Genomic DNA, 23,103 nt, shown 5'->3' with positions numbered 1-23,103 from the left:
TTCAGGCACACAAAGCTCTCCCTCCCTGCTCTACTTTCCTTTCTCCAGCCTCCATTCCTGGTGGAATCCCTTGCCCATGCTGGGCTCCTCATACCAGTTATTTAAGGCAGTATGGCAAACTGCATTCCATAGGGTTTTCGGTGACTGTAATCTTACAAAAAGGAGCCCAGTGGTGCAATGGTTAAGTGCCCCACGGCAAACTAGACAGCAGTTCACCGCAGCCACTGGTGACCTGATGATCTGCTCCCAAACTGATTACAGCCTAGAAAACCCTATACGGCAGTTCTAGTCTGTGGCATGGGGTTGCTATGAGTCAGAACTGACTCAATGGCACAGAAGAACAGTTTTACAGAAGTAGATTGCTAGGCCTTTCTTCCATGACACCACTGGGTGGATTCAAACAACCAACCTTTAGGTTAGTGGTCGAGCACAAACCGTTTTACACTACTCAGGGACCTACAGAAAACTAAGGATAAGATGATACGAAAATGGTAGTAAGTTTCAATACGTCTATCACGCTTCTGAGTTCATAAAGTGGTCTATGTAGCTGTGATCTCATTTGAGGTTCATACCAGTCCTGTGAGGGAGGCAGAACAAGAATTTTTATCCCTATTTTACAAAGAAGCAACTTGAGACTGATATCGTGTGATTAGCCCAAACTCACAGCTAGAAAGCATCAGGGCAGGGGTTGAACCAGAATTTCAGATTCTAGGCCACAGGTTAAGTGACTGGAAAGTGTCACTCCCTCCTTATCTGATCAAGCATTTATTAAGTAGCCACCTGTGCACAGCTTAAGGTCCCTGGGTGGCACATGCAGTTTGTGCTTGACTACTACCATCCAGCAGTGCTGCAGAAGAAAGACCTGGCGATCTGCTTCCATAAAGATTATAGCCAAGAAAACCCTCTGAAGCAGTTCTACTCTGTAACACACGGGGTTGCCATCAGTTGAGAATGGCACAGTACAGGAGTTAGCAAACCACTGCCCACCTTCTATTTTTGCATGGCCAATGAACTCAGAATGGATTTTATATTTTTAAGTGATAAAGGAAAAAAAATCAAATGAATGATATTTTGTGACACATGAAAACTATATGAAATTCAATGTTTAGTGTCCATGTAATTTTATTTGAACACAGCTGCACTTGTTCATTTATATATTGTCTATGGCTGCTTTCATGTTTCAACGGCAGAGCTGAGTAATAGGACAAGTATGGTATGGCCTACAAGCTGAAAATATTTACTATCTGGCCCTTGCTGGAAAAAAATACGCTGGCCCCTGGCATAGACTATGCTCTTGCTCTTTAACAGTTTGAAAGTGGTAAGTGCTTAGGGCCTCTCTTTGCTTCTCTCCATGTTCATTCAGTAAAGAAGGAACACATACCTTGTGTCTGAAAATATAGTGAAGTGAAAAGAACTAACTTGTTGAAAATTTACCAAAATAAGTAGTATTTGAGTTGATGTTTATGAAATAAAGAAGCTAAACAGGGTCAAAGGGGACAGGATTATAAACTCCAGAGTTAACCATGTCATCTGGGTTGGTGGACATTCTTGCAGCGTACATGTCATGGTCCAGCTCTGGGGGAAGGAATGCTCCTGGATGAACCAGAGCCACTACAATGGAATGGTGTCCCTGGAGTTGTGCAGCATGGTGGTCCTGGGATGAGGACATGCACAAAAGTTATGCTTAAATATTATTAAGAAAATTGAAATGATGGTGCACTTGTACAAAAATTTAACTCAGTACACAGAACACACACTCACTACAAAATACAACACAAGAGATTGTGTCTCCTGGGTGCTTGGTCCCATCAGCCTTATTGGCAGCAAGAAAATAATGACAATGATGTCTTATACTTGTATAATGTTTTATGGCTAACATAAAGTCTTTACTTATATTATCTCATTTTAAACTCCCAAGAATCCTATGAAGCAGGAGCACCTAACCACAAAATTCTCCTACTTTCAAAGAGTAGTAGTTTGATTCACTGAACTAAGTCCAAAGGCATTTAAAGGTCTCCATAGTATGCATCATACGAGAAATATACACACTTCTGGGATGCGTTCCAGCCAATCCACTGCCCTTGGTTAAGCTTTGTCACTCAGAATTCCCAAGAGGTTTAAAAATAATGATTCTCCACTAAGGAAACTCCACATGTGAGAATTTAAGTTTTATAGCAAAGCCTGTGTGATGGATGGCATTGTTTTAAAACTGTTAATGGCCTTGTGTTATGATCTAATCTTCTACCCCTGCCCCAAATAAGGGCCTGCTTTCAGAGCTAAACAGAAACAGTTGTTGCTTATTTCCCCTGGGAGAAGTTCCTTCATGATTTCTGTGCATAAACAACAAACATAGGCTGCAGAACTGATATTATCCTCTAACTTTTTTGTTCCAAAATCCCCAATAACCCCTGAGTATAACTAAAATAGTTTGATCTCCAGTGGAACCCTATAATTGAACTGGCATGCTGAAAGCAAAAGAGTGGATGCAACAATATTTACTTTTGGTTTAAGGGTAAGGTTGTAAGAAAGGAATCCCAGTTATTGCTGTAGAGAGAATTTTAACAATAAAGATTGCTTTACAGAAAGAACAAACTATAATCAACATTCTGAATTAAATCTTTTCAGATACTCTTGAGCAAATTCTGGTCTACCTCTAGAACCAAAATTTCCCTCCTCAGATTGTTAGGCAGAGTTTTCATAAATGGGCTATTTCTGGGGTTATGCATGAGTAACTGACCACAGCTTTTGATTCTCCGAAACATGGTAGGCCTGAGCATGCCCAAAGAAAAACGAGGCGTCTAACTGGTACCCAATTCTATTGGTATTTGGCAAACAGGGACAGTTGGGGAGCCAAATAAGCTGGAGACTCAGGAAGACTTTGTGCAGGTCCCGTTTAAGATATGCTTATAGTTTTTTGTTTTTTTGTTTTTTTTTTTACCACCTTTGAAACCAAAAAATCAAACCCATTGCCAAGGAGTCAATTCTGACTCATAATGACCCTATAAGACAGCGTAGAATTGCCCCATACGGTTTCCAAGACTGTAAACCTTTACGGAAGCAGACTTCCACATCTTTCTCCTGTGGAGTGGATGGTGGGTTCACTGAGATTGAACCCTTTTCTCTAGGTTCTTTCAATATTTATGGCATTCATTGCATCCTATCTGCATCATCCCACCACACTAGTGGTTCTGAACTGGGGATGATTTTTGTCCCCCCAGGGGGCATTTGGCAATGTTTGGAGACATTCTCTAGGTTGACACAATTCTTATCTTTTAGAGGTACATATTGGAATATATATGGATGAAATGAAATGTCTGGGTTTCCTTCAAAATAATCCAGTGTAAGACAAGAAATGATAAACAACAACAAAAAGCCCAAAAACCAGTTGTCAAGATCCCAACTCATGGCAAGCCCACGTGTGTCAAAGTAGAACTATGCTCCATAAGGTTTTCATTGGCCAATTTTTCAGAAGTAGACGGTCATGTCTTTCTTCTGAGGTTCCTCTGGGTGGACTCAAACTGCCAACCTTTCAGTTAGCAGCTGAGTACTTAACTATTTGCACCACCCAAAGACTTGAAACAGGAGTGGCCATGAATTGGTAACTGTTGAAACCAGATGGTGGGTTCATGGGGATTCATTCTACTATTCTACTATTATTATTTTTTTAATGTATACTTGATGTTTTCCAAAATAAAATGTTTAAAAAAATGTATAACACATGGAATAAAAAAAAATGTCCTATGATACCCCTCTCCCTTACTGGACAGAGACGGAATGCCTTGGTCTATCAATAAAGCATTTCTACCATCTTGCTATAGCCAAAGAACAAAACCTGACTGATCCTTTAGAGTACTTTTATTCTGGCAAAATTAAATGTGTTCCAAAAGTAATGCCTCTCTTGGATTAATTTCCAACTGATACCCCAAATTCTCCCTTCCATACCTCCCCACCCCACCCCCCCCCAAAAAAAAACTTGGCTGAGAGGTTGAGAGGAAGAGGAGGAAATTAACATTCACAGAGTGCCCACATCTGCCAGGCATTATGCTGAGCAGGCTGTTATTTTTTTTAAGTTATGTGGTGGAAACAGGAGTATTTCAAACATATAACTTGCTAAGAATCACACAGTATATCTAAATCATGGGAAATTTGGAAATGATATGTCCACGTGTGTGTGAAGTTTCAGAGAAATGATTATTCCTCCCCTTCACCATTTTTTTAAATTATCACTGACCTGGTGCAACCATTTGTATTGTGTAAGCCCAAGTGCTCCCAAATGTCATAAAAAGTAGTCACAACATCCAAAGCAAACAGCACACTAATATGCCTATACTTTAAACTATTGCAGAAAATATGGTAGGATGGCACCAACTCAACTATTTTAATTGTTTTGCCATAAACCATAGTATGCATAAACTAGTCATGTTTTCTGGGCCATTTTGTGAGTTACAATCCAAAGACACAGAGCTTCTCCTGAACTTTAATACTCTGCTAAACAGTTTATAGACTTCTCTACATCTAACCCTTTGGAGGAAGACTCATTATCCAAAACTCCTCATGTTCTGTGCAGTTCATAATCCGGTGAGTTTTTGGGTACTACCTTGAATAGCAATGTGATACGATATGAATGAGAGGTAGGGAAGGTGGAACAGGCATATGAGGAGACAGACGCTTATGTTGCTTTTAGATTTTCTTAAAAACTAAGATCATCCTCCACCTAGGATAAGGCATAGGGTTTAAGAGCATAGATTCTGGAATCAAAATACCTGGATTTGAATCCCAGATGTACCATTTTATATGTTATGTGATCTTGGCCAAGTTACTTCGCCTCTCTCTATACCTGGCTTATAAAAAAAACACCAAACCTGCTGCCGTCAAGTCAATTCTGACACCCAACAACCCTGTAAGACAGAGCAGAACTGCCTCATTGGGTTTCCAAGGACCAGCTGGTGGATTCAAACTGCCGACCTTTTGGTTAGCTGCCAAGTTCTTAACCACTGCGCCACCAGGGCTCCATGGAGGTGCTAAGAGGATTAAATATGATAATCCACATTAGTATTTAGCACTGAGCCTTATGCTAAGTAAATGCTCAATAAATGTTAGATAATCCACATCATCATCTCTATCACTACCGCACCATCATCTATTGTTGAAAATTTAAACAGTGTCTGAGTTAGCAGTAGAATGCTAATCCAGTGCTGGTTCTCCACGTACTTAGATATCATATGTGGCAAAGACGTATTGCAGAAACTCGATAAGGTTCCATTAAAAACAGTGGCCCAAAAAGGAGCCCAGAATCATTCATTAGTCTTGATGGCCTACACTCCCTGGTCACAGAAGGAGCTGCCCAAAACGTGTTCATGCCAATGGCAGTGGCAGCCACAGAGCAGCTCGCTGCTTGGTTGCTAAGTTGCCAACCAGAGACTTTATTTCCTGCCCAAGAAAACCCCATTGCTGGTAAATTAGATGGACAAATGACCAAGGAGAGCTGGAGTTTTGACAATGCCTTCAAAGAGCACCCATACAGTACATGGACAATGAATGGTTCCATTGGCTGGGAAATTTTTACCTGAAAAGTTAAATCCCAATGAGAGGTCCATCCACTCCCACAGTCGCTACAGTAAAAGCAAGTATCCCAGAAGAACATTCATGATTCTGCTGTTAGTCAAATAAACCAATGCTAATGAGGTTCCTAGGTGGTGGAAACAGTTTGCTTTTGTCTACTATGCTAAAGGTTGGTGGTTGGAACCTACCAGCAGCACTATGGAAGAAAGGCCTGGCGATCTGCTTCCATAAAGGTTACAGCCAAGAAAGCTCTATGGCACAGTTCTACTCTGTAACACACAGAGTTGCCTGAGTTGAAACAGACTTGACAGCCACTGTTTTTTTTTTAATAAGGCAAGTTGTCATATTCCCTTTTTAAGTGCCTATTTCAATTCACTGTAAGACAGAGGAAAAGCACAGACTTCAATGGCCTGCACTAAGGAGAAATGATATTACAGTCAAAAGAATATCAACATAAAAGAGGGGACGGACACACACAGTTGACAACTGCCAGAAAATCTACCCCATTTGGTGTCAAGGTAGCAGGCGTACTTGCATTCAGCCCCTGGGAAGCTGGCCTACAGTTTAGCCTCCTCAATTTGTTTAACAAACCTAAGCAATAAATGTTCTTCACCCACATGCCTTTCCCACTAACCTCTAGTCTCAATTAGCAAATCTCATTACATTGTTCTGATATTTGGTAAAACTTTCCTCTTGAACTTTTTTTTTTTTTTTTATAATAACTTTTGTTAAGCTTCAAGTGAACGTTTACAAATCCAATCAGTCTGTCACATATAAGTTTACATACATCTCACTCCCTACTCCCACTTACTCTCCCCGTCTTGAGTCAGCCCTTTCAGTCTCTCCTTTCTTGACAATTTTGCCGGCTTCCCTCTCTCTCTATCCTCCCATCCCCCCTCCAGACAAGAGTTGCCAACACAATCTCAAGTGTCCACCTGATATAATTAGCTCACTCTTCATCAGCATCTCTCTCCCACCCGCTGACCAGTCCCTTTCATTTCTGATGAGTTGTCTTCGGGGATGGTTCCTGTCCTGTGTCAACTGAAGGTCTGGGGAGCATGGCCGCCGGGATTCCTCCAGTCTCAGTCAGACCATTAAGTTTGGTCTTCTTATGAGAATTTGGGGTCTGCATCCCACTGATCTCCTGCTCCCTCAGGGGTCCTCTGCTGAGCTCCCTGTCAGGGCAGTCATCAGTTGTGGCCGGGCACCAACTAGTTCTTCTGGTCTCAGGATGATGTAGGTCTCTGGTTCATGCGGCCCTTTCTGTCTCTTGGGCTCTTAGTTGTCATGTGGGCTTGGTGTTCTTCATTTTTCTTTGCTCCAGGTGGGTTGAGACCAATTGCTGCATCTTAGATGGCTGCTTGTTAGCATTTAAGACCCCAGACGCCACATTTCAAAGTGGGATGCAGAATGATTTCATAATAGAATTATTTTGCCAATTGACTTAGAAGTCCCCACAAACCATGCTCCCCAGACCCCCGCGCTTGCTCCGCTGACCTTTGAAGCATTCATTTTATCCCGGAAACTTCTTTGCTTTTGGTCCAGTCCAATTGAGCTGACCTTCCATGTATTGAGTGTTGTCTTTCCCTTCACCTAAAGCAGTTCTTATCTACTGATTAATCAATAAAAAAACCCTCTCCCACCCTCCCTCCCTCCCCCCCTCGTAACCACAAAAGTATGTGTTCTTCTCAGGTTTACTGTTTCTCAAGATCTTATAATAGTGGTCTTATACAATATTTGTCCTTTTGCCTCTGACTCATTTTGCTCAGCATAATGCCTTCCAGGTTCCTCCATGTTATGAAATGTTTCAGAGATTTGTCACTGTTCTTTATCGATGCGTAGTATTCCATTGTGTGAATATACCACAATTTATTTACCCATTCATCCGTTGATGGACACCTTGGTTGCTTCCAACTTTTTGCTATTGTAAACAGAGCTGCAATAAACATGGGTGTGCATATATCTGTTTGTACGAAGGCTCTTGTATCTCTAGGGTATATTCCTAGGAGTGGGATTTCTGGGTTGTATGGTAGTTCTATTTCTAACTGTTTAAGATAACGCCAGATAGATTTCCAAAGTGGTTGTACCATTTTACATTCCCACCAGCAGTGTATGAGAGTTCCAATCTCTCCGCAGCCTCTCCAACATTTATTATTTTGTGTTTTTTGGATTAATGCCAGCCTTGCTGGTGTGAGATGGAATCTCATCGTAGTTTTAATTTGCATTTCTCTAATGGCTAATGATCGAGAGCATTTTCTCATGTATCTGTTGGCTGCCTGAATATCTTCTTTAGAGAAATGTGTGTTCATATCCTTTGCCCACTTCTTGATTGGGTTGTTTGTCTTTTTGTGGTTGAGTTTTGACAGAATCATGTAGATTTTAGAGATCAGGCGCTGGTCGGAGATGTCATAGCTGAAAATTCTTTCCCAATCTGTAGGTGGTCTTTTTACTCTTTTGGTGAAGTCTTTAGATGAGCATAGGTGTTTGATTTTTAGGAGCTCCCAGTTATCGGGTTTCTCTTCATCATTTTTGGTAATGTTTTGTATTCTGTTTATACCTTGTATTAGGGCTCCTAGGGTTGTCCCAATTTTTTCTTCCATGATCTTTATCGTTTTAGTCTTTATGTTTAGGTCTTTGATCCACTTGGAGTTAGTTTTTGTGCATGGTGTGAGGTATGGGTCCTTTTTCATTTTTTTGCAAATGGATATCCAGTTATGCCAGCACCATTTGTTAAAAAGGCTGTCTTTTCCCCAGTTAATTGACACTGGTCCTTTGTCAAATATCAGCTGCTCATACGTGGATGGATCTATGTCTGGGTTCTCAATTCTGTTCCATTGGTCTATGTGTCTGTTGTTGTACCAATACCAGGCTGTTTTGACTACTGTGGCTGTATAATAGGTTCTGAAGTCAGGTAAGGTGAGGCCTCCCACTTTCTTCTTCTTTTTCAGTAGTGCTTTGCTTATCCGGGGCTTCTTTCCCTTCCATATGAAATTGGTGATTTGTTTCTCTATCCCCTTAAAATATGACATTGGAATTTGGATCGGAAGTGCGTTAAATGTATAGATGGCTTTTGGTAGAATAGACATTTTTACTATGTTAAGTCTTCCTATCCATGAGCAAGGTATGTTTTTCCACTTAAGTATGTCCTTTTGAATTTCTTGTAGTAGAGCTTTGTAGTTTTCTTTGTATAGGTCTTTTACATCCTTGGTAAGATTTATTCCTAAGTATCTTATCTTCTTGGGGGCTACTGTGAATGGTATTGATTTGGTTATTTCCTCTTCGGTGTTCTTTTTGTTGATGTAGAGGAATCCAAGTGATTTTTGTATGTTTATTTTATAACCTGAGACTCTGCCAAACTCTTCTATTAGTTTCAGTAGTTTTCTGGAGGATTCCTTAGGGTTTTCTGTGTATATAATCATGGCATCTGCAAATAGTGATAACTTTACTTCTTCCTTGCCAATCCGGATACCTTTTATTTCTTTGTCTAGCCTGATTGCCCTGGCTAAGACTTCCAACACGATGTTGAATAAGAGTGGTGATAAAGGGCATCCTTGTCTGGTTCCCGTTCTCAAGGGAAATGCTTTCAGGTTCTCTCCATTTAGAGTGATATTGGCTGTTGGCTTTGCATAGATGCCCTTTATTATGTTGAGGAATTTTCCTTCAATTCCTATTTTGGTAAGAGTTTTTATCATGAATGGGTGTTGGACTTTGTCAAATGCCTTTTCTGCATCAATTGATAAGATCATGTGGTTTTTGTCTTTTGTTTTATTTATGTGATGGATTACATTAATGGTTTTTCTGATATTAAACCAGCCTTGCATACCTGGTATAAATCCCACTTGATCAGGGTGAATTATTTTTTTGATGTGTCGTTGGATTCTATTGGCTAGAATTTTGTTGAGGATTTTTGCATCAATGTTCATGAGGGATATAGGTCTATAATTTTCTTTTTTTGTAATGTCTTTACCTGGTTTTGGTATCAGGGAGATGGTGGCTTCATAGAATGAGTTGGGTAGTATTCCGTCATTTTCTATGCTTTGGAATACCTTTAGTAGTAGTGGTGTTAACTCTTCTCTGAAAATTTGGTAGAACTCTGCAGTGAAGCCGTCCGGGCCAGGACTTTTTTTTGTTGGGAGTTTTTTGATTACCGTTTCAATCTCTTTTTTTGTTATGGGTCTATTTAGTTGTTCTACTTCTGAATGTGTTAGTTTAGGTAGGTAGTGTTTTTCCAGGAATTCATCCATTTCTTCTAGGTTTTCAAATTTGTTAGAGTAAAATTTTTCATAATAATCTGAAATGATTCTTTTAATTTCATTTGGTTCTGTTGTGATGTGGTCCTTCTCATTTCTTATTCGGGTTATTTGTTTCCTTTCCTGTATTTCTTTAGTCAGTCTAGCCAATGGTTTATCAATTTTGTTAATTTTTTCAAAGAACCAGCTTTTGGCTTTGTTAATTCTTTCGATTGTTTTTCTGTTCTCTAATTCATTTAGTTCAGCTCTAATTTTTATTATTTGTTTTCTTCTGGAGCCTGATGGATTCTTTTGTTGCTCACTTTCTATTTGTTCAAGTTGTAGGGACAGTTCTCTGATTTTGGCTCTTTCTTCTTTTTGTATGTGTGCATTTATTGATATAAATTGGCCTCTGAGCACTGCTTTTGCTGTGTCCCAGAGGTTTTGATAGGAAGTATTTTCATTCTCGTTGCTTTCTATGAAATTCCTTATTCCCTCCTTGATGTCTTCTATAACCCAGTCTTTTTTCAGGAGGGTATTGTTCATTTTCCAAGTATTTGATTTCTTTTCCCTCGTTTTTCTGTTATTGATCTCTAGTTTTATTGCCTTGTGGTCTGAGAAGATGCTCTGTAATATTTCGATGTTTTGGACTCTGCAAAGGTTTGTTTTATGACCTAATATGTGGTCTATTCTAGAGAATGTTCCATGTGCGCTGGAAAAAAAAGTATATTTTGCAGCAGTTGGGTGGAGAGTTCTGTATAAGTCAATGAGGTCAAGTTGGTTGATTGTTGTAATTAGATCTTCCGTGTCTCTGTTGAGCTTCTTACTGGATGTCCTGTCCTTCTCCGAAAGTGGTGTGTTGAAGTCTCCTACTATAATTGTGGAGGTATCTATCTCGCTTTTCAGTTCTGTTAAAATTTGATTTATGTATCTTGCAGCCCTGTCATTGGGTGCGTAAATATTTAATATGGTTATGTCTTCCTGATCAATTGTCCCTTTTATCATTATATAGTGTCCTTCTTTATCCTTTGTGGTGGATTTAAGTCTAAAGTCTATTTTGTCAGAAATTAATATTGCTACTCCTCTTCTTTTTTGCTTATTGTTTGCTTGATATACTTTTTTCCATCCTTTGAGTTTTAGTTTGTTTGTGTCTCTAAGTCTAAGGTGTGTCTCTTGTAGGCAGCATATAGATGGATCGTGTTTCTTTATCCAGTCTGTGACTCTCTGTCTCTTTATTGGTGCATTTAGTCCATTTACATTCAGGGTAATTATAGATAAATAAGTTTTTAGTGCTGTCATTTTGATGCCTTTTTATGTGTGTTGTTGACAATTTCATTTTTCCACACACTTTTTTGTGCTGAGGCGTTTTTCTTAGTAAATTGTGAGATCCTCATTTTCATAGTGTTTGACTTTATGTTAGTTGAGTCGTTACGTTTTTCTTGGTTTTTGTCTTGAGTTATAGAGTTGTTATGCCTTTTTGTGGTTACCTCATTATATACCCCTATTTTTCTAAGTAAAAACCTAACTTGTATTGTTCTATATCGCCTTGTATCACTCTCCATATGGCAGTTCAATGCCTCCTGTATTTAGTCCCTCTTTTTGATTATTGTGATCTTTTACCTATTGACTTCCATAATTCCCTGTTATGTGTATTTTTTTTTTTAATTAATCTTAATTTGTTTGTTTTTGTGATTTCCCTATTTGAGTTGATATCAGGACGTTCTGTTTTGTGACCTTGTGTTGTGCTGATATCTGATATTATTGGTTCTGTGACCAAACAATATCCTTTAGTATTTCTTGTAGCTTTGGTTTGGTTTTTGCAAATTCTCTAAACTTGTGTCTGTCTGTAAATATCTTAATTTCGCCTTCATATTTCAGAGAGAGTTTTGCTGGATATATGATCCTTGGTTGGCAGTTTTTCTCCTTCAGTGTTCTGTATATGTCGTCCCATTCCCTTCTTGCCTGCATGGTTTCTGCTGAGTAGTCGGAACATATTCTTATTGATTCTCCCTTGAAGGAAACCTTTCTTTTCTCCCTGGCTGCTTTTAAAATTTTCTGTTTATCTTTGGTTTTGGTGAGTTTGATGATAATATGTCTTGGTGTTTTTCTTTTTGGATCAATCTTAAATGGGGTTCGATGAGCATCTTGGATAGATATCCTTTCGTCTTTCATGATGTCAGGGAAGTTTTCTGTCAGAAGTTCTTCAACTATTTTCTCTGTGTTTTCTGTCCCCCCTCCCTGTTCTGGGACTCCAATCACCCGCAGGTTATCCTTCTTGATAGAGTCCCACATAATTCTTAGGGTTTCTTCATTTTTTTTAATTCTTTTATCTGATTTTTTTTCAGCTATGTTGGTGTTGATTCCCTGGTCCTCCAGATGTCCCAGTCTGCATTCTAATTGCTCGAGTCTGCTCCTCTGACTTCCTAGTGTGTTGTCTAATTCTGTTATTTTATTGTTAATCTTTTGGATTTCTACATGTTGTCTCTCTATGGATTCTTGCAACTTATTAATTTTTCCAGTATGTTCTTGAATAATCTTTTTGAGTTCTTCAACAGTTTTATCAGTGTGTTCCTTGGCTCTTTCTGCAGATATCCTAATTTCATTTGTGATATCATTAAGCATTCTGTAAATTAGTTTTTTATATTCTGTATCTGATAATTCCAAAATTGTATCTTCATTTGGGAAAGATTTTGATTCTTTTGTTTGGGGGGTTGGAGAAGCTGTCACGGTCTGCTTCTTTAAGTGGTTTGATATGGATTGTTGTCTCCGAGCCATCACTGGGAAACTAGTTTTTCCAGAAAATCCGCTAAAAAAAAACTGCAGTCAGATCCCTATCAGAGTTCTCCCTCTGGCTCAGGCTATTCAGATGTTAATGAAGCCGCCTGGGGAGGGTGGGGGAGGGAACAGAGAGATAGGAGAGTAGCACCTCAGAATATAGCCAGAGTTGCTTGTCTTGCTTGGAATGACTGTTATATCTGAGATTCCTGCGGGCGCGTCGCCTATGTGTGCTGGCTGTGTGGAGATTGCCCCCAGGGGGTCTGGCCCGCTGGAGTCACGGTCAGATCCTCCGCTTCCAGCCCCACGCCCAGCGTCAAGGCTCCCCTACTGGGACGGTGCACTCTCAACTCCAAAATCAGTCGCTGCCTCCCGGGGACTTCTCGTCCCTCCAGCCGCGTGGCCGTGCCGCCCCCGTGAACCAGGTGGGCCCCCTCCCGGGGTTAGTTCAGATGGGTGGAGTAGCTCCCCGTGCTTGTGCCGCGACCAAGTGTCCCGGCTGGAACGCTGTTCTCCCCACTCCAATACCAGTTGCTGCCTCCCGGGGACTTCTCCTACCGGCTGCGTCCCACGCCGCCCGCGCGACCCGGCTGGTCCCCTTCCCGGGGTTAGTTCAGGGGGTGGAGCAACTCTCCGTGTTTATGGCGTACCTGCGAGCAGTCCAAATCCCTGCGGGACGGTTCCCCGGCTCGGATGCTGCTCTTTCTGCTCCAAGATCAGTCACTGCCTCCCGGGGACTTCTCCTACCGGCTGCGTCCCACGCCGCCCGTGGAACCGGCTGGTCCCCCTCCCGGGGTTAGTTCAGGGGGGTGGAGCAGGTCTCTGTGCTTGTGCCGTACCTGACTGGTACGCTGGCTCCAGGCTCTGGAAACTATCGCTGCTTCCCCGTATTAGTTCGTTCTCCGTCTCTAAATCCGTGTTTGTTGTTCAGGGTTCGTAGATTGTTATGTATGTGATCGATTCACTTGTTTTTCCGTGTCTTTGTTGTAAGAGGGATCCGAGGTAACGTCTGCCTAGTCCGCCATCTTGGCTCCGCCCCCCTCTTGAACTTTTTAAGTAAAGAAAACACTGAAATTTCAGGATAATTACGCTAAGTTTAAATAAAAACAATTACCTTATTTACAAGAGAAATTACTTAGAGAAATACCACCGGACTTAAAAGGAAAATGAATGAAGTGCTGGAAGTTTTCCTGCTGCGATATTAATGCATCATTATTGTCTGGCATAGGAAGAAACAGGCTGCTGCCTTCAGTTACCAGCAGAATTACCTCTCTCAAAATAGGTAAGAGTAACAGATGGAGGAGGAGGTAGCTGTTGCTATTGTTAAACCACTTTCATAGCACAAAACAGAGCCAGCTGTTGTCCAATTGCAATATACTTGGTACCACAATTAATTTATTCTTATTTCTTCCCCTTAAGCCCATAAACAAGCAGCCGTGTGAGTAACCCATTTATAGAAAAGAATGCGGTTGTTTCAAATGGTTGAAAACCAACCAACAAAAGTAAAACAAACATACACAAAAGTTGCTGAGGAACCAATAAACATTTAGTATGTACATTTCATACCAACTTTAGGATGACTGGAAAATGAATTAAAAATGACTTTGCTTCTTCAAACAGCGTATTTGAGTGTTACAGCTGAAAAGGTCTCTGGAAGTCATCATCTGGTCCAAACTTCTCCTTTTCCAGATAAAGACAATGAAACTCAAGGAGGTGAGGGGAGCTCTCCGAGGTCCCAGCCAGTTAGCAGGAAAGCCAAGAACAATGCCTCAGTCTCCTAAGCCAGCACCCTCCCAACTGATGTCAGCACGCTCCTAGGACAGGGGCAGATGTCAGCACCAGAAAGGACAATTGGGGTGATGCTGCTAGCTTCATGAAGGGCACTCAACCTAATAGGAAACTGGACAGCACCCACAGGCCCTGTTCTGTCAGGTCCTGCCTGCTCCAGGCTCACTCCCGCTGCCCAGTCTTGCCAAATCCCAACCCAACAATGTTCAATATCAGAAATGTTGCCGCAGGGGTGTCCCAAACTAGAGCTGGTGTCCGCACCACCCAGCAGGCCTCCTGTCTAATGCCTAAGCTTTTGTCCAGGCCTTGGTGCCCAGGCTCCTCTCAGCCCCTCGGAATGTTAGAAGGCAGCCTGTGGCTCTAGCCCTAAAATATCTAAGCCTGGAGGCTTGGAACCTACTTTCACTCTCCCAGTCTTCTCTCAGTTTCGTAACCTTAGATACCAACTGTAACTGCCCATACCACATTTGGTTCCAAGTCTCAGATGCTGATAGATACCTGGCATGTTCTTGCTTGTTCATGCCCTTGGAGCTGTGACATAGGTCCCCATTGGATGCTTTCTATACAATCCACAGGCTCTCATATTCATTCCTAGTATCACCATAGGGTCCAACTCTGCTTCTCTGCTGGTCTGGCTGGCTCTGGCCTGTGCCTGGTGTGGCTCTGCCCTGCCTGTCTCCCAGGTATGGATACCACACCCCTTACAGCGCATCCTTCCCTTCTCCCAGAAGGTGCAGCTTGCTTTCTGGTCCTGCATGTATGGGGAGGGCGGCACCTTTGGCTTCAAGCAACACATACGATTGCCTGAAACTCTGAAAATTGAATTTTAAAAGCTCAGTGATTCTCAACCATTTTTCTGCAGTGACACCTAAGATGGATAATGTTCACATGCATAACACTTTCTCAAAGATATTTGTGGACTTTGACAAAGCAATACAATAGCTGGTTGATGGCTCAAAGCCATTTCCAGTATATCACTCACCATGGGCTACGGTGCAGAAAGATAGACTGTGGACTGTTCAACTCCCAGCATGCCAGAAGTAACTCTAATACTTTCTTGCATGCTCAACGAAGCATATGTGAATGCAAGCGAGAGTGACATTATGATAGGGACACCTTTGACTCTGATCCAATTTTTTAAAGAGGAAATCATTTGCAAAGATATCACTTACAACACCCACAATGGCAGCAGGAGAGCCAGCTAAATAAAAGTCTCCTCACACAAAGAATCTTCTTCTACAGTTATTCATTGGTGCTTATCTTTTTACTGGATTGGATTTTCTTACGGCACAGCCCTTAGACCTCTATACTCTCTGAGGGAGCCTCCCAAAGTGTACCTTTAGATTCTCCCCCATGGTGGATCACGGCGAGGGGCTTGGTGAACGTCTTCTTGTTCTGCATCATGGCCCAGATCATGGAGGCGTCCAGCGAGGTGCAAGCTTCATCAGGAGGCACACACTACAGGGAGGTAAAGCCAAACACAGTCAGGGGTCACATGAAAGGCCCTTCACCAGCTCGGCCTGCACAGCTGTCCCTGCCTCTTATCAGGCCAGCTCCCAGCTGTTTACCTCACAGAAAGAGGAAATGGGGGTGTTTTTCAAAGAACCCTAAATAATTTGGGAGATATAGTGGCAGACCCAGCATATTCTCAGCCGCATTTGAAGATGCAAATACACCCCCCCGCCGATGACTTGTAAATGTTGTCTTTTTTAATTCTTCCCACAAAACAACTAGAAGTTTCAGTGTTATTTAGTCTGAATAACAGAGAAACCATGTGACTAATGTTGGCCCTTTACCAAGTTGGCTTCATATAAATGGCTCATTTTTGTGATTTGTGATTGTGGGAAACTTCATGTATTGCATTATAAAGGTGACAAGATTCTACATTTAGTTGTCCAAAAAGATAATCATGTTGTCCAGTTTGTTTGATTTTTTAATCCTGGTATAGGTTCATGTACCATGGGACTTTCCAGAGTCATCTGCTTTTAATGTTCTAAAATGTAGGTCCTGGGGAGCTGTGCCTAGGTGTGGAGGCCATGAGATCAGCTGCTTCTAGCTATTTTAAGCCCCCAAATTTATAACTATCATGTTCAGGTCCACTGTATCTTCTTTGAAAATGTATGGTCATACTTCAGTATCTTTTACTTTGAAATAAATTTGGCTTCTTATCTGTGCTCATCAGTGGGTGAAATTCTACTGTAAATAACACTCGTTTCACTTTTGTTATAAGAAGAAATATATCAATCATTTAAAAAGTCTCTATCAATACAGGAGAGGTCAGCACAACTGGACTAAACCAAAAGCAAAGAAGTCTCCCGAATAAACTGAACTCTTCGAAGTCCAGTGTAGCAGGGGCGGGGGTTTGGGGACCACAGTTTCAGTGGACATCTAAGTCAATTGGCATAATAAAATCTATTAAGATAGCATCTTGCATCCCACGGCATCTGGGGTCTTAAACGCTAGCAAGCGGCCATCTAAGCTGCATCAATTGGTCTCAACCCACCTGGATCAAAGGAGAATGAAGAACACCAAAGACACAAGGTAATTATGAGCCCAAGAGACAGAAAGGGCCACATAAACCAGAGACTACATCAGCCTGAGACCAGAAGAACTAGATGGTGCCCGGCTACAACCGATGACTTCCCTGATAGGGAACACAACAGAGAACCCCTGAGAGAGCAGGAGAGCAGTGGGATGCAGACCCCAAATTCTCATTGAAAGACCACCAGACTTAATGGTCTGTTAGCCCAAGACAGGAGCCATTCCCAAAGCCAACTCTTCAGACAGGGACTGGACTGGACAACAGGATAGAAATGATACTAGTGAAGAGTGGGCTTCTTGGATCAAGTAGACACATGAGACTATGTTGGCATCTCCTGTCTGGAGGGGAGACAGGAGGGCGGAGGGGGTCAGAAGCTGGCCGAATGACACGAAAAGAGAGAGTGGAAGGAAGGAGTGTGCTGTCTCATTAGGGGGAGAGCAGTTAGGAGTATATAGCAAAGTGTGTTTAAATTTTTGTATGAGAGACTGGCTTGATTTGTAAATTTTCACTTAAAACACAATAAAAATTTTAAAACAAGTAAATAAACAAACAAAAGGTCTCTATCAATGCACTCCAAAAAGCTGATAAACTTCCAGCTACACCTATCACAAAAAAGTAATGATTTTTGGCTTTATTGTTATTGCTGCTCTGAGCAACATGCAAGTCAGACACATAAAAGGACTCTACCCTCCTACCCCCTACCCCACCCCTCCCCAAAAAAACCCAGAAAAGCCTTTATAATAAGCCCTCTTGTAGAGGAAAACAATGATTTTCTGTGGAGAAGTATCATTAATGAGAAGATTTGCATTTTAGGAAAGTCTCTTCTTAATTTCCTGTTAGCTCTTCAGTTAAGTAAGTGTATGAATCTATGGCTAACTCACTGTTAGCTGGGTGGCCCTAGGCAAGACACGTAACTTCTCTGAGTCTTAGTCTCATCAGCAAAGGACAGGGTTGTACTCCATGATCTTTGAGATCTTGTCCTGGAACATTCTTTGGCTCTGACTTTTGACATAAAAAGCACTCAGAAGTCACTAAGACTGGAAATACTAACTATCAGCAGTAAATGGGAAAACAGTGGAAACAGATCGTTCTAGGCCACTGCACTATGGTGAACTACCATTACGTCTACAGTCTAATTGCTCCTCTATTCAGAAGGGAAATAAGGTATTATTATTTCCATTTTAGAGATGAGGAAATGCAGGTTCTGAGATGTCAAGGGGCTTGCTTAAAGTCCCGTTAGTAAGTAATACACTGTCTTTCTCCAGTTCCCATGCTCCTTCTGCAGTATCCCATTGCACTTGGGGGTAAATGGCCATTTTAGTTTTAGGTCACATCCCACGTCATCTCCTGATTTAGATCCCTCCTCACAGTGTTTTGAAAGGATATATTAGGCTAGCTTTTGCAGATTAGCACTCTATAAAGCTACATTGTTTGAGGCCAGGATCAGGGAGATGCCACCAGCAAAGACTCCTGGTAACTGCCAGGCATCCTCTTTTTCTAGATCTCTAACTCTTAGGAGTTATCCTTTTGCCTGCAGCAAGCAGCTGGGTCCCATAGCCAAGCACGAAGCTCCCCACGGCTCCCTACCACCGCCACTGAGCCCCAGCCTTGATGGTCACTAAAAGGCAAATGCCCAGAAGCCTAAAGCATCAATGTTTCTAAAAACACCCTAATGAATACAGGCTAAATCACCTCACATATACAAGCTCCCTAATGATAATGGTCAGATTTGCTATATTTCATATGCAAACAAAATTTTCTTTGGTATTAGAGGAGACACGGATGCCCAGGAGAACAAATCAGTGTAGAGGGTTCACATCATCGGTAATCTCTCCAGTAAGGATCACATTTCCTCCTACCCCTAAACCTATCCCTTACAGCCTGGGCTCTAAATGAGAGAATCCCATACACGCAATGTATTATGAATGATACAGCATGATTCTTAGAGCGGCTGTTGGATTCTAACCACAGATCTTTCAGTTAGCAACTGAGCTGTTAACCACTGGGCCACCAGGGCTCCATACTCATAAAAAAAAAAAAAAAAGGATTAGAAGTCATCTTATATTGTGTGAGACAGCTACATAATAGATGGATGTAAGATATTATTCACATTTATGGCAGTAAGGGAAACCCTCGATGAGATGGACTGACATGATCACCGTAATGACAGGACTAGGCAACATTTTGTTCTGTTAAACATAAGGTCACCATGAGTTGCAGCCAACTCCACAACAACTAACAACAACAGCAGCAGATCACAGAAACAACGTTAAGGCAGAAAACATCTTTCATACACAAGGCTGGGCGAATGAGGTACCATAAATAGCCTTATGGATCCCCTACAGCAGCCATTCCAGCAAAGTCAAATGGTTCTAATTTCTGTTATGGCAACAGAATGTACTAGTTCACAGCATGGGGAGTAACATGAAACAAACATGATCAACTGGTATGAAATAGAGAAAAATTTAAATATTTGCTAGTTTCCCTGAGAAGTCCTCCAGAGACAAGTCAGCCTTATAACTCACACGGAGAAAGTCAAAAAAACAATTGCAATACAAGTCTCAGTGGGGCCTGGAAAAATTAATCCTTGCGCTAAACTTGTCCTTTCAGCTCTCTATATTTTTGGCACTGCATACCACCTGAATAGCAAAGATAAAGCCAGACCTCTCCCTCAATGGAAAACAGTCTTAATTTATCACTTGTGAGGCACTACTAAGTAACATATGTGGGGGAAAAAAAAAAAAATTAAACTGTCAAGATTTATTCTCTAAGACTCCATAAAACTCACAGGTCCCTGATAACACGGACTTTATTACTTCACTTGGGCAGTTCCAAAACCAGAAACCTCAACCTGCGATAATGTGTGATTAAACTTCTCCAGTAGGTCACTGTCTCACCTAAAATGTCAAAAGAGCAGTCCACATGGATGGAGACCCACTAACCTTAGGCAACTTCTGGAGGTCCTTTTCCTTTTTGGTGCACAGTGTTAGCTCGCACTGCAGAAAGAGCAGGGAGGTGTTGAAGATGGACTTAAAAACGAAGCTGAATCGCTTCTTATCCATTTCAGCTTGCGGGAGAGGAAAGTGTACTCTCCCGGGATTGTAGAATTTCACAGATTCATCTTTAGGACAAATATTCTCAATGATGGTATAATCAGACATCCTGTCTGGGTTCGAATATGGAGAGATAAAGCATGTTTGGATGGCAAATCCCAGTTCTTGGTCAGCCTTAGTAACAGATACCTACAAGCAAACAAAAAGATCAAGCTGGAAATGAGTTAGCATCTTATTTTTACTTCAGCACAAGGGTAACCCACTGGCATAATCCTTCTAATGAGAGCCATTGCTTCATTCTCATAACATATAGTCTTCTTTCTAATTACAAAAGTAACACACATTCTTTGAAGAAAGAAATGTTTTCCATTTAAACTAAATGTGGATGATGGTAATGAATTATATAGTTCAAATGCCAGCCTGGAAGATTCCAATACAAATGGAATATGTCTCCTCAATTGTCGTAAGTCCTCTGGGAAATAAAAATAAAAGCGTACCATGTACCTAAACTGAATTTTCCAAAATAAATAAAGCACCAAAAGGAAAAGCCCCTAGGTTCATAACACTGTATCGTTTGTAAGGTGAGTTCTTTTTTAAAAGTGCTCAAAAAAACAAAAACAAACCAAAAAACCCACAGAGTACAGAGGTAGAATGTATTTAAACCTAAACAGAGAGGACTAAGCATCTAAACTGTGACAAATTAGGGGAAAAAAAAACCCAAAAAAACCAAACCCCTTGCCGACACATGTCGACCCCATCTGTTACGGAGTAGAATTGCCCCAAAGGGTTTCCTCGGCTGCAATCTTTACGACAGCAGATCAGCAGGCTTTTCTTCATGGCGCCACTCGGTGAGTTTGAACTGCCAACCTTTAGATTAGTACTCGAGTCCAAACCGTTTGTGCCACTAAGCCTTAAACATTACGGTAACTTCAGATTCATTGGCGAGCAGGCAGGGTTGGCCTCCGGTGCTGGATGTGAGGGACGGTGCAATCTGGTGGCGATCACGAGCCTGGCAAAGTGTCCCAGCTGCTCACAGGTCCAATCGAGGCCTTGCCAAGTACCCTCCCACCCTTCTTTCTTTAAGCCCAGGGGTATTTTAAGGGAAATCTAATCTGGAAACATTTCTGACTCATTTACACTTCCCTCTTACAAAACATTTGTATGGGCTAGGTCCAAACCTTGTTAAGCCTCTTTTCTTTAGAAACAGGAAGTAGCGTTTGGCCAAGTGTAAACAGAATTCAAACCTCAAGGGTCCTGTACTCAGCTAAAAACCCTGGTGCAGACTGGATTGTCCATTGGGTGACACATGGCTCACTCGGCGAATTGCCCCTACTCTTGGTGCCTCATTCCTTAACTAAACTTAGGATCAAAATTAACTTAAAGACTTTAGAAAGAAAGTTAATATTTAACCATAAGCCAATAGCTTCGGAATCCTTTCAAATGACAGGTAGATATAAACAAACTTTTCATTCTGAGATACTCAGGGGGAATCCCTGACATTGCAAGGGGCTTTGAGTCCTCAGCACTAATGTGAAAGATTGTTGTGTGGTTAACTACTGGACACTCAACAATAAAGAGGATAACGAGGAGCATGCTAATAAGATGACTACAACTGCTTCTTCGGGTGTCTTAAAGCTTACAAGAAGTTTCTGCATACACTTACTCATTCACTCCTGGAGGATAATCTTGTGAGATAAGTATTTTCATCTCCATTTTATAAGTGCAAGAAAAATCGAACACACAGGATAGACAACTTACTCAAAATCATATACAGCAAGTACTGCGTAAAACCAAGTCTCAAACTCGGGTCTTCTGAACCCAAGTCAATTCTCTCTTTCCTACTTCACGTAGCTACACAGTCAACTCAACCAGGACCAACATGTGGCCCTGGTGAGGATTCTTTGCAAGAAATCTCTTTAGGAAGTGGTATTTGGTTATTTTTGTAGTATTTCTGGAAAAGCAAATAGTTTATCTCAGAGAGATGGCAAATTCCATATATCCTTTACTAAAAAGTATCCTTTAACATGAATTCAAAACCCACATTGCAAAAATGTATAACAGAAGAACTGTAAATATTTCCTTCTAAAGAAAGTATGAATTGATAGAATGTCTAAGGTATCCCAAAAAGTTTTTTTGGAGGAAAAATGTTATCAGTAATCTTTTAATCTAAAATGGACTGGAAATGAGCAGCAAAAGTATAGGCTTTGGAGTGAGACAAGCTCAGGGAAATACTGTGCTCTGCTGTTCACATGCTGGGGACCCTGAGCCTCAGTTTCCTCATCTACAGAATAGGCACATTAATACCTATTAGATGCAGTTTTTCTGAAAATCAGTAATGTAAAAATTATTTGCAAACAACACAGTTCTCAGCTATTTAATAAATGCCTATTTTAATAGTACTATTCTAGATTTTAAATTATTTTGGTTATAAATAATTTCTTTTTAATTCTCCAGGCCAAAAGAATAGCTGCCATCATATGACCAATTATCACCCAGAGATGACCAAAGAACAGGTGGCAAAGCTATGGTACCATTTGTCTTAAAGGAAAGGATGGTGGTGTAGAGAGAACTGGGGATTCTGGGAGGGGATGTGAAAAAAGACTGATGGCTGGGAGAGGACACCTGGAAGTAGTTCTCCAGACCAAGTCAATGATTTAGTAAGTTTTACTTGACCTAAGTAAAACATTTTCCTATCAGCACTGAAGTCAAACTGGGAAATAAACGATTCGTCATGGTTGCTATTCTAATTAGCAAAAACATTTACAATTTCTCTCTCATTATTTTTGGTAGTTTAAAACAACTTTAAAATAAAGCAGTTTATAACATGGCCCCCTCCCAAAATTCTCTTCAATACATTTGATATTAAAAATGGTAGCAAAAAGATTTAGTCCATTTCTTTTTCATCACTTGGCATCACTGGTTAAATTTAACTATGAAAAATATAGATGATGAATGAAAGGATATAAATGGGAAAACAAAATGAAAAAATAAAACGAAAATAATAATATATTTCAAGTCAGGCAGTATTAGGGAGATGGGAGAGAAAACCCAGAACACCCAGGGAAGGCTATTCGAGGACGTTTGGCCACCAATTAGCATAAACCAGCGAAGTCATAAATTAGCAAAGCCAGGCACACACATTTGGAAAAGCACA

The 23,103-nt window shown here is 41.0% G+C and overlaps 1 protein-coding gene across 3 annotated transcripts in view; it reads right to left on the bottom strand.

The window, feature by feature from the left end:
* Window positions 1-23,103, bottom strand: part of TGFBR3 (transforming growth factor beta receptor 3) — a 224,956-nt gene that overhangs the window by 18,829 nt on the left and 183,024 nt on the right. For all 3 annotated transcript variants that reach the window (XM_023558416.2, XM_010598114.3, XM_023558415.2), the window contains 2 exons: window positions 19,839-20,138; window positions 15,692-15,812 (listed from right to left, as the gene is read on the bottom strand). In XM_023558416.2, coding sequence (XP_023414184.2) covers window positions 15,692-15,812; window positions 19,839-20,138 — 421 coding nt within the window. The remainder of the gene's footprint in view (window positions 1-15,691; window positions 15,813-19,838; window positions 20,139-23,103) is intronic.

This window comes from Loxodonta africana, chromosome 3 (genome assembly GCF_030014295.1).
Source record: "Loxodonta africana isolate mLoxAfr1 chromosome 3, mLoxAfr1.hap2, whole genome shotgun sequence".
NCBI lineage: Eukaryota > Metazoa > Chordata > Mammalia > Proboscidea > Elephantidae > Loxodonta > Loxodonta africana.
The sequence above is the reverse complement of the archived record's forward strand: the minus strand, read 5'-3'. Positions and strand labels throughout refer to the sequence as shown.